At 45.1% G+C, this 11,561-nt stretch overlaps 1 protein-coding gene across 11 annotated transcripts in view; it reads right to left on the bottom strand.

The window, feature by feature from the left end:
• Window positions 1-3,576: 3,576 nt before the first annotated feature.
• Window positions 3,577-11,561, bottom strand: part of macf1a (microtubule actin crosslinking factor 1a) — a 266,103-nt gene continuing 258,118 nt past the window's right edge. For 10 of the 11 annotated variants that reach the window (XM_083785940.1, XM_083785944.1, XM_083785945.1 and 7 more), the window contains 4 exons: window positions 9,828-10,045; window positions 8,248-8,370; window positions 6,587-6,689; window positions 3,577-6,349 (listed from right to left, as the gene is read on the bottom strand). In XM_083785940.1, the coding sequence (XP_083642066.1) occupies window positions 6,102-6,349; window positions 6,587-6,689; window positions 8,248-8,370; window positions 9,828-10,045 (692 nt within the window). In that variant the 3' untranslated portion in view covers window positions 3,577-6,101. The remainder of the gene's footprint in view (window positions 6,350-6,586; window positions 6,690-8,247; window positions 8,371-9,827; window positions 10,046-11,561) is intronic. The other variant, XM_083785948.1, reaches the window with a different exon arrangement.

The raw sequence follows: 11,561 nt of genomic DNA, 5'->3' as shown, positions 1-11,561 counted from the left end.
CAGGCCTGTGCCAGGCCGTGTTTGTGTATGCTTAGCTTCAAAGCAGACTGGTACTTGTGGTCACTTTGAAAAAAAGGGAAAAAAAGCACGAATAACACTGACCAAACCGAGCTGACCACTGTTCATTTTTCTCCTGGCCGAAAGGGCGAGTCCGAAATGCCAGGAATTAGAGTCCGACCCGCTTTTTTTCCCCTCTCTTTCTGTCTGTCCTATGTACATTGCTGAGGGAGTTTCCACTGGAGAGATTCTGGGGGTGCGACGGGGTGATATTTACAGTATGCTAGCGAGGAGGAGGAAAAGTCACTGATGGAGACAGAACCATTCGAAATAAATGGGAGATGAGGACCAGTGAGATGACATGAGGCAGGGTTCCAGTTGTAAAAACATTTAGAACATTTGCCCAAAATAGGGACGACAAACGGGATATTATCAGACATACCGGTATTTATGAAATATATCAGACATTTCGCAAAAGGAAATCCATGTATTGAATTCCTTCTGACCAAAGGCCGGGAATCGGGATATCAAAAGCAGAAGCATGGAGCCCCCCACCCCAGCGAACAAAACCCTGGGGAGAGGCTTTTGTGATGGATTGCAGGAAAGGCAAACGACAAATGGGCGGAAAGTGGACTGAAGAGAGGAGTGGAGAAGGTTGGCCTGTGTGTGTGTGTGTGTGTGTGTGTGTGTGTGTGTAGTAAACACAGCCTCACAGCTGCATGAGGGTGGAATCTCAAAGACTAAACTCATCATCTCCGGTGGAACCACCATGAAGTAAAACCAGGACAATAAGCCTCACGTGCGCTTTGTGGCACGACGGTGTCGCTGGTAAAAAATAACTGACTCCCAAGTGACTGATTCCCCAGGTCAAGGTCACAAAGTTGATGGAGCCTGCGTGTCCCGAAAAGCCTGGAAACATGAGGAATCCTGAAAAATCACATGCCCCGATGATACACACGTGGGATGAAAGAGGACAAATCACTCTCCACATGGTTTAGAACTAGGAACAGCCGAGCCAGATAGCTCATCAAGCCACAAACCACAGCTGGGAACACCTCCTCCTCTCTCCCCCATCTTTTACCCCCCCCCCCCCCCCTCTGAGCAGAAGCGAAGTTCCTAGGGGTGTGTCCTTATCTCTCTGCATGCTGAGGGTAATTGTGACCCTAGTCTCAATTAGCAAGCATGTCCGGTAGGCTGTGGTCTGCCGTCAGGCATGCATGAACAGAGATCTACGCAGCAAAAATCCTAAGCGTGCCTATTCTGGGTGAACATTCAGCAAAAATAGCTACAAGCTACAAGCTCATATAGCGAAAGCTGGTTAGTTAATTGGCTATTTTTGGTGAAGAGATTGGTGTAGAGGGGGAAAAGGAGTGTACCAAGTATACAGTAGACCCCTGGGGGACTCCAATCAACTATATCTAGTGTTGATTGGGTTGAAGTGGTTTTAAAGTCCATGCAAAGGAAGTTAAAGGAGTAGCTCACCCCAAAAGTACTTATATTCTTTTATTTTATTTTTTTATCCCACGATTTTGTAACCGTTTTTTCTTTTCACCCAGTGCCAATTATCTAATGTAATCCTGGACGCTACACTTCCTCTGCCAACCTGGGGGGGCAGCGGACTGACCTCATGCCTCCTTCTATGCATGAGGAGTCCAAGCTGCTTCTTTTCACCTGACAGAGGGGAATTTCCCCGGCCGGACGTAGCGCGTGGAAGGGACACGTTATTCCGACCAGTTCCTTTCCCCTCCAAGTACTTATATTCTATCAATTAAACACCCCATGAAGCCTTGAATTCAAGGAGATTTTTTCGTTGTTGTATTCCTGAGCCATTACTTGATCAGTACCGGAGACTCCGCTTAATTGTCATCAAATTATTGGCTCAGGAATGCGACAAAAACTAAAAGTAATGTCCACAAATTCAAGGCTTCGTGAGGGTTTTAATTGATATATTTGCCATTTTATGGGTGAACTACTCATTTAAATGGTGTGTTGTTTAACTTGTTTCAGTGCCTTCAGCAGACAGCATTCAGAGCAGAGACTGAGCAGAGAAAATCCTTATTTTCGTTTATACTGTAATATACTTTGATTTCTTTTTATTATCATTCAGTGAATTATTCTGTGGTGACAAACTTTGGAGAAGAAAATTGTGACAGCTTTCACCATAGGCTAATGACTGACACAGGGATGATAATAACTCTGCTCCAGAGCGTTAGCCAGTGTATTTCCCATAGACTATAAAGTGTGATGTAAAACAAAGAATATCATTTTGCTACTCACCAAAACAGGCAGTTTTATGATGTTGAAACTTGAAAGCCTCCGTTGTGACCAAAGAAAGGACCAAAGAAAGGTGGGGACCTTTCGTTGTGTGTATACTGGATACTGGTACATAGGATATGTAGTGAGTGACAAACCAAGTGGCAAAGTGAGTGGAAAAGTTAATTTAACTTTGTTTAAAGCAATCAGATAGGACTTTTTTTCTGTTTGGATGTATGTGCTGTCAAGGCCAGAAAGTAGTTTAAAGACACTAAACTAGACACTAGACACTAAAACAACCCCCAGTGTAAAACGGAACATGACAAACACACTACACAGCTGCTTCTACTAATTGACTGTCGTCAAGCTGGCTTGGACTAGGTGTGTCTGCATGTAGCAGCCAGGGTTGTTTGTTGCCTAAATTTATTGTAAGTGTTTGGGGATATATTTCATGCCTTGAAATACATTCAGTGTCTGTTAAAAGGACACTTCACCCTTTTTGCAAAACATATATTTTAATGACGTTTAGAAGATTTAGAACACTTTCCTGGGGGTCTAAGTTATGTGTGTAACTAATATGTGTTTTTGGATATTTTCGATTTAAGCAGTGCAGCCCAGTGTCTGATGTCCATGGAAGGAAAGAAACATGCGCAGTTGAGACCAGGAAGTTGTACATGCCCAAATTTGTGCACAACTTCCTGGTCTCAACTGCGCATGTTTATTTCCTTCCAGGGAGCAACATGGCGTCCACGTACGGTCTTCGCTTCTCGTCCTCTTTAGATAGTCCTTGGACTACATGTTGTCTCAGTAAACCCTCCCCCTATCCACAATTAGGAGCAGTGCGCCAAAGCATTATGGGAATTGTAGTCCAGTAAGTAAGTGAGCCCAGTGTCCATGAGACACTGGGCTCGAGAAATGACAGTTACCATGTGGGGGTCTCTGGGGGGTCCCCGGAACATCCAGACCACCATGAACGTGCCCAGGGGGTTGGCTCGGTTCCAGCGAGCCGCCCCACGTCTGAAATGGTCGAGAAATGACAGTTACCATGTGGGGGTCCCTGGGACATCCAGACCCCCAGAAATGCGGCCAGGGGGCTGGCCCGGTCCCGGTGAGCCGCCCTGCGTCCGAAACGGTCGAGAAATGACAGAGTTACCAACCAAGCTATTTTCGTGCTTGGACAGACAAACAGACCTAGGGACACACATAGCTGTGTAATGGAGTGGTTGCACCAATAAATAAATAAACAATCAGACATGTGTTCAGCACTCGGGGAAAGAAAAGCATTTCCTTCATAAAACTCCAAACCAGTCAAACACATGACACCAGTTTACTGCAAGCATATTTTTTTAATACAAAAACAGAACAAAAAAAGTTTATAATTTTAGGGGTTTTTTTCTCTCATTTTACTTTTACACAATTGACTTCAAATAATGCCCCCCTCCCCATTCTCTTTTTAATCACATTGAGAATAGGACAACATCAAAAGGTGGTGGTCTAGTCCCCGTCCCCAGCAAAAATATCCCACCCGTTGAAGACAATAAATAAATAAAATTCACCTTTAAGATGTTTCTCTTTCCGTTTCATTTCATTAGGTTTCATAGAGCTTCATCTCTTCACTGAGATAACACACAGACAAATGTATGTCCTGTTGGAGACAGGACAATAAAACAGAAAAAGTACAGAAAAAAAAGCCTATAAGGAGACACTGAGGGGGCGAGACGTGAGAGAGGCAGAAAATGACCCCCTCACTGGTCTGGCTCCGCTCAGGTCCCCCTGTCATTCATATTTGTAGTTCTTATTTTTCTCTCTCTACATGAAGGGCAACCCCCTTTGGTCATGATCTTGGGAATTGTAGTCATTAGCAAAAACAAAATAAAAGAAATTGCAACAAGGCTGCCACTGGGAACAGTGTTCCTAGTGAATAAATGTAATGTTACCAAGATGTAGAAACACACTTACACACTCTCCCTCAGACACACACACACACACACACACACACACACACACACACACACACAATGTCAAAGGAGCGTGTTTCCTCTGTACAAAAGACGATCATGATTTGTTAATTTTGTAATACTAGGTCATTCTCCAAGGTGATACGGAACGAATGAAAAATAAATAAGATTCTCCTTTTAAGCTAGACTCGAGAACAAACATACATGTGGATTATAAATTAAACCAGAACAAACGAGATACAAAAAAAAAGGGACATTTGTAAATTAAAACATTTTTGCATACAGTGATTTCATGACCTTTATAATTGTAACATTTGACAAAGACACACGGTACACGGTACACACAGAGATTTCCATATGTGTGCGCGGTGGGCTGTGCTCCTGGGGCTGCCGAGGACAACACACAAGGGGGGCATTTGGGCTCAAGGTGGAGTTAAGAGAGAGATGGTTAGTGTGCGCTGGTTGTGAAACTCTTAACCGCAGAGTATCTGGTATCAGACGTTAGGGTTACACTTGACGTGCACTGAGTTTAATGTGCTGTTAGTCGAGTGTCAGACATTTAATGACAAAAAAAGTTAGTTGGGAGACTCCGCTGTTTTCGCCTTGTAGAACCAAACGCACACTGGGAGAGAGCTTCCAAACGTTCCAGCGGTCGAGGGGATTTTCTCCCTGCGCGTCTGTGTGCATGTGTTCCCTCCTCAGCTGTAGCACCCCTGCCACCTCCGCCGCTACCGCAGCCCCTCTGGGTTTGAGGTTAGTTGGGTCAGTCGGACGCGGTCAGACAGAAATAAAGAGAGACAGCTCCTTTTCCTCTGAGAGTTCTTGTGTTAGTTCTGTGTTCTCTCTGCCTTTTCCGCAATCCACACACGGTGTCTTGCCATGGCATGCTCTCCGCACCCACAGATATGCTGAGGTGTCGTAGTTTTTTTTTTTTTTTTTTCCTTCCTGCCTCTGCCAACCGATCCCAGGGAGCTGACACGGCAGTCGTTGCATATCAGACCACCACATACCAAAATAATAAACCAGAATTCATTTGTTATTTTTTTCCTTCCTGAATGTCTTTTTATTTTAATCTATTTATTGTATTTGTCATCATTGTGGTGTGGTGACACCTCCCTCTCCTCCACCCTAACCACCTCTGTGTAAAAAATGTGTTGCGTATCGTTTTCTTTTCACGGCATGTGTATTTGTGTGTCAGTGTCGTAGAAACATAAAGCGGTTTCCATAGAAATCTCTCTTTCCTCTCCGGACCTTCCCTCACGGGAACAGAAATGTTGTAACACTAAAGTAAGGCAGCATCATGTCAAGTTGGTTGGTTATTTTATCTCAGTTCTCCACAGCCATGGAGGCCCCCAGCATGAGTCTCTATAATGTCTCTTAGAACCTTCACAAACGGCTCCAATAGGAGAGAGAGAACGCAGAAGACAGGGAAGGCATACTCGGGTCTGTTCTTAAAGGGGACAAACAGCCTTGCTTGTGGTTTGAGCCTGTCGTTTTACGTGCACACGCATTGGTTCGTGGGGCAGACCCTCCTCCCCACCACTGACTCCTCTGTTGTGTGTTTATTTGTAGTGACTATAAGAAGGAGACAGTTCCCCCTTATCCTCCGAACACTTTTTTATGTCATTGTCCATTAATGCATCAGTGCCACCTGTGCCCTATTGATGGTACATTTGGATCAAATGTTGCTATGTTGCGTTGACATTGCACCATCATTGTCTGTCTCTGTGCATGTCTGACCATGTTACCATGTCTGGCTTGGGCAGGGGGGTGGGGGGGGGGGTTAGGTGGTCTTATGTGAAGGGGGTATCCTCTTTGTGGCTGAATGGACGACATACCCCCTCTCTGTCTTTCTTTGTCTCTCTTTCTACCTCTGTTTCTCTCTCTGGGTGCTTATTTCTTCCCAGAACCGGGGGTCTTGGGGCTGGGGACTTTCTTGGAGATGGTGGGGATCTTGGAGGGCTTGGCGCCGCCGCCAGGGCGTCGCGGCGTGTCCGAGGTGTCCGAGCAGACCGAGCGAGACTCCTGGAGCTCGGAGGTGTCCGAAGCGTCGCTGCCCCGCCGGCTGCTGGCGCGGCTGCCCGCCCTGCTGCCTGCCCGGCTGGCAGGCCCGCTGGCTGTAGCGGCCGCTCGCTTTGGGTCTGGAAGGAAGAAGAGGAGGAGGAGGGATTGAATCAATTACGGAAATAAATAATTACACCTAAAGCTGTGTGTGCGGTTTTTGCAGTGTTCACAACTATCACCTGCACTTACAAGCTCAGACAAAACTAAAACAAACACAATGTGGTCATTAACCACATTATACCCGTCACTATATTGGGCATATCATTATGTGTGTGTGTCTGTGTGTAATGTTTATAGAGTGTCTCTCAAGTCACCAGTGCGTTTGGTGCTGGTGTGTGAAGTTCCATTTTCTCCTGTCAGCGAACCTCTGCTGGAGTGGAAGGTTGGTCTCTTCAATTTGGACCCAGATGCTGCCCCCTAGAGGAGAACATGGGAAATTCCACAAATTAGACAACAACCCATAGTGGGAGTTGCACAAGAATACAGTATTGTGCCGAATATAAGACAACTCTGATTATAAGACGACCCCCATTTTCAAGACTCATTGTGGAAAAATAACATTGAATGTCAAATAGTCTAGTCCCCGATTATAATACGACCCCATTTTTAGGATATTTCCATTGTCTTATATTCAAGCCAATAGGGTAATACTTAAAGTCATATCACGCACGCACATGTACGTACACATGCGCTCACGCACACACATACACATAAACACACGTACACACACGAATAAACATACAATATCTATCTTGGAGGGCTATAGTTACTTTACTAAATATCACATCAAAGATCAAACACTGTACCACTGAAACCACTGTACCACTTAACCCATTAAGACCGATTCCACAAATGCCTTCTAAACTTTTCTGGAAAAACTTGCTCTATATAATAAAATTACAGATCCTTTCCCGGTTTTAATGGGTTAAATCTAGCTGCTAGGTTAGGTATGCTTCAAACGAAGAGCTAGGTTTTAAATGTGTCTTCAACAGATTTGTTTTTAAGTGAAATTGTCGTTTATTTATCCATCCTAAAGTATTCTCTGTGCATGTGCTGTAAGTTCAATAATGTCTGCATCACAGTAGAACTCCCTCTTCTCAGGAGAGGAAGTGCCACCATGCATTGATTTGGACTTTCTAGTGTATTGTCACAAGCGGCAGTGATTGGCTTGATCGCAAACATCTGTTCACCAGTTTTGCAGTAATACAGTATACCAGTGGTTCCCAAAGTGGGGTCCGGGTACGCCCAGGGGTCCTTGATGGAGTTCCAGGGGGTCCCAAGCTAAATGATAGTTTGGAACCAAACTCAGAGAGTGTAACAATTTGTACACTCTCAGAGTTAAATTAACATTGATTTTACAATATAAATTAGGGTCCCAGAGTTACAATTGCCATTAAATGGGGGTCCATAGCCTAATGCATGTCAAACTGGGGGTCATTGAAATTAAAATGGTTGAGAATCACTGCTAGACGAGCTGTAAAAATATTCTCTTATGGGGGTTCCTGGCAGATCATTTCAAGTGGGGGGTCCGAGGGCTAATTAGTGTCAATTTAGGGGTCCTTGACATGAAAAGGTTTGGGAACCACTGCAGTAAACAGTAGTAAAGGTCCTTGCAGATTGCTGCTGGGTTTTTTTCAGAAAAATAGTTTGAGAAAAAACCTCAGTGGACTGCAATGACCTTTATACAGTCTTTCTAGTTTCTAATTTATAGTAAGAATTGTCATGTCTTGTGATCGGTGTTGTGCTACAACTGATCAACTGGGAGTCAGTACAAGATACTTTGAGTACTTAGAAAAGCACTATCTAAATTGTATAATAATAATAATTATTATTAATATTACAGTGTGTGAGTTAGTTGCGTTAGCCAGCTCAGTAGGGTGCTGGGGGCTGGGGTGGTGCTGAGCGTTTTAGGGCAAAGGTGAAGGGGTGGGCTAGGGGTGGAGGGTCTGGGAGTGGGTAAGGGTGAGTGCGTTACCTCGTGCCCAGGTGTGGTGTGGCCCTGGCCGTGATCTGGGCAGCAGTGGCACTTGGTTGGCGTTGGAGTTTTACTGTGTGCCAGCCAGGGCTTGGCATAGTCACGCGAGTGAGTATTGGAGGACTGAAGGAAGGATGGGAGTGAGGAGGATTGAGGGAGGAAGGAAGGGAAGGCATGAAGGTAGGTGGAAAGGAAAAATGGAATGAGGGAAAGTAATGAAGAAAAGAAGTATTGATGGAGAGAAGCAAGGAAGGTAGGATGGTAGGTTGGTTGGTTGGAAGGAAGGAAGGAAGGAAGGAAGGAAGGAAGGAAGGAAGCAAGGAAGGTAGGATGGTAGGTTGGTTGGTTGGAAGGAAGGAAGGAAGGAAGGGGAAGGACGGAAGGAAGGAAGGTAGGAAGGAAGGAAGGTAGGAAGGAAGGTAGGAAGGAAGGAAGGAAGGTAGGAAGGAAGGAAGGAAGGAAGGAAGGAAGGAAGGTAGGAAGGAAGGAAGGTAGGAAGGAAGGTAGGAAGGAAGGAAGGAAGGTAGGAAGGAAGGAAGGAAGGAAGGAAGGAAGGAAGGAAGGAAGGAAGGAAGGAAGGAAGCAGGGAGAAAATCAAGGAGGTAGAGAGGTATGGAATAGAAGATTGTGTGGAAGCATGGGAGAGGGAATCCGCAGGAAGGTAAAGTAGCAAGGCAGTGTAGCGCATTTTGTTTTTGTGCGAGAGGAAATCAGTGTTGTTTTTTTGTGTTTATTTAAATGACAGAACCAAACAGTTTAAAAGCCAAGGTTAGCAGAGGTTGGATGAAGGGATCAGGGGGAAGGACAACAAAAAAATGAAAGAAAAAATACAAAGAAACAGAACAACAAATAAAAATCTCTCAGTGTTGAGGACGTGGTGAATTTGACATGGCATGCAACAACAGCAGGATGGCAACAATTGAACAATGAGACAGATACATGTGTACACACACACACACACACACACACACACACAACCTGACAAACAAGAAATCCAATACTTGACTAACAGTAGATGACAACAACAATATTAGAAACTGAGCTTTTTTTTAACTGCTCATCTCATCATGATAACTGCATGTGAGAATGACACACACACACACACACACACACACACACACACACACACACACACACACACAATTGGGTCACAGTCCACATGCTCTCTCTGGTTATATACTGTAGCACACATATTGTTCACCTGGTTTTTAGTGCAGTACAAAGTTAGTGTGTGAATCAGTATGTTATTTTGTCAACTTGAGTATTTGATGTAACATTTATAATCTAGAAAGAAACTAAACTGCAACCTTGGACATTGGGGAAGTGATGGATATATATATAAATATAGTTTATATACATTACATTTTATTTCGTCAAATGTACAAAAGTCCTGAATTCATATTTTGCCACCGTTTTGCTCACTGTTCCTTCATAATATGATCTGTATACTATTTTTCAGAGACATTTATTACCAACGCTTCTATCAACTTGTATAACCCAACGACAGAAACAAGCTCTATTTAATGTCCGTATTCGAAGTCCTTCCGCTATTAAGCAGCCACGGTGGCAGAAGCACTCACCCTGGAGGAAGCGGAGGCCGTGGGCGTTGCGGGTGCAGAGGGGACGGATGCACAGCTGGCGGCGCTGTGCGAGGCAGAGGAGGAGGAGCGGGTGGGGGAGGCGGTGCGGGAGCCCGGCTTGGAGCGACGGCCCCGGGACCGGAAGGCCGCCAGGCCCTGGGACGCCCCCTCCGGGAGGATGAACTTCTCCCTCAGCTCCAGGTTGGTACGACCACGGGCTGGAGAGACGGACGGAATTGGGGAGAGAGAGAGAGAGAGAGGGGGGGGGGGGGGGCGACAGACAGACGAAGATAAATGGGGAAGAGGAGGAAGGATGGAGGGAAAGGAAGGCAAACAAGTCAGTGTGTCCATAAAATAACGGTGGTTCCTCCAGTTAGGTGTCCGCAGATGCAGCGAGCACAGTGAGGTGAGAGAGTCAGTGCTTCCACGACGTTACCCACCTCGGAGTCAGTGCACGTTCCTTTTAATAGTGCATGTGTGTTTTTGATGTAGTGCGGGCAGGGGGGGTTTAAGGAAGGGCATGGATTGGGTGTTCAGGGAATCATAAATTGGCCACGTGAGGGAGAAGAGGTGGCTGTGATTCATTTGACATTACTACAATACGCAACGAACGCGTGCCATCCGCAAAACTCTTGACCCATATTGGAGACACCCCTTCACTCGCCAGGAGATGTGTGGTGTTCTTGTGTGTGTGTTTGTGAGAAACACACACAAGAGTGAAGCATATGCATGTTTAGCCTTTGCAACTGTGTTGGAGAGCTCGCCGAAAGGTTAAAGCTCCCACAGTAGCAGTTACAAAGTTGGTGACAGAGCGCATAGTCTGATCAGCAGCAGTAATCATGAGTGTCTCCAAATAGTTTTTCCTTCTAATAATACATTACAGAGTGACGGCTGCACTCGTTGCGTATTATGTCCAAAATGCTAACAAAAAGTATTCATCTAAGCATGGTGGGACACAATAAAGAGAACAGTGGGAACTAAAGCACTGCCTCTCTTCTCTCATAATCTCCATTTAAATAATCTCATTGCCATGTCTTTCCTTTTACCAATAGTGAGGCTTTTAACTCTACAGTGTGCATACAGTACATGTGGGGACATGCCTGGTTATTTGTGGGGGGAAACCACAGATATTCAGGGTTACCCCCTATGACACTCGGCAGCATTCCCGAACAAGGTAGTGCAACAGCCCCAGCACACAACACTCAAGCCCAGAGAAGCCAGCCACAAACTGAGTTAGATAGACAAGAAAAAGAGAAAGGTAGGAGATAGAGATGGTAACAGGAGATGAGAGCAACAGAATAAAGGGCAATGCAGAAGAAATGTAGAGAAATGTAGAATAGAGACAGAGAGAAAGCATAATATACTTTGAATCACGTTAGGATTCAGAGTGAAAGACAGGAGGAGTACAGGAGTAGAGAGTGAAAGACATGAGGAGTACAGGAGTAGAGACAGAGAGAATGGAGATGAATATAAAAGTAAAGCCTGGTTCATACACTTATTTGTGCAGCACACTGAAAATGGCAGATCTACAAGCTCAAATATATTGCGTAACGATGCGCTCTGATCTTGAAGATCTGCTATTTTCAGTGCATGACACCCGCACACAAATAAGTATAACTCTGGCTTAAAGGAAGGAAAGGAACCAGACAGAAGCTAGCGGCTAGCCATAGCAGCCGTGCAACTGTGGGCCGTGGTCAGCTAGCAGATCCTAGCCAGTAGCCACACCCCTCACTG

The sequence above is a fragment of the Protomyctophum parallelum genome, assembly GCF_964188405.1.
Source record: "Protomyctophum parallelum genome assembly, chromosome: 1".
In the NCBI taxonomy this organism is placed as follows: domain Eukaryota; kingdom Metazoa; phylum Chordata; class Actinopteri; order Myctophiformes; family Myctophidae; genus Protomyctophum; species Protomyctophum parallelum.
Note: the sequence above shows the minus strand (reverse complement) of the source record. Positions and strands in the feature narration are given on the sequence as shown.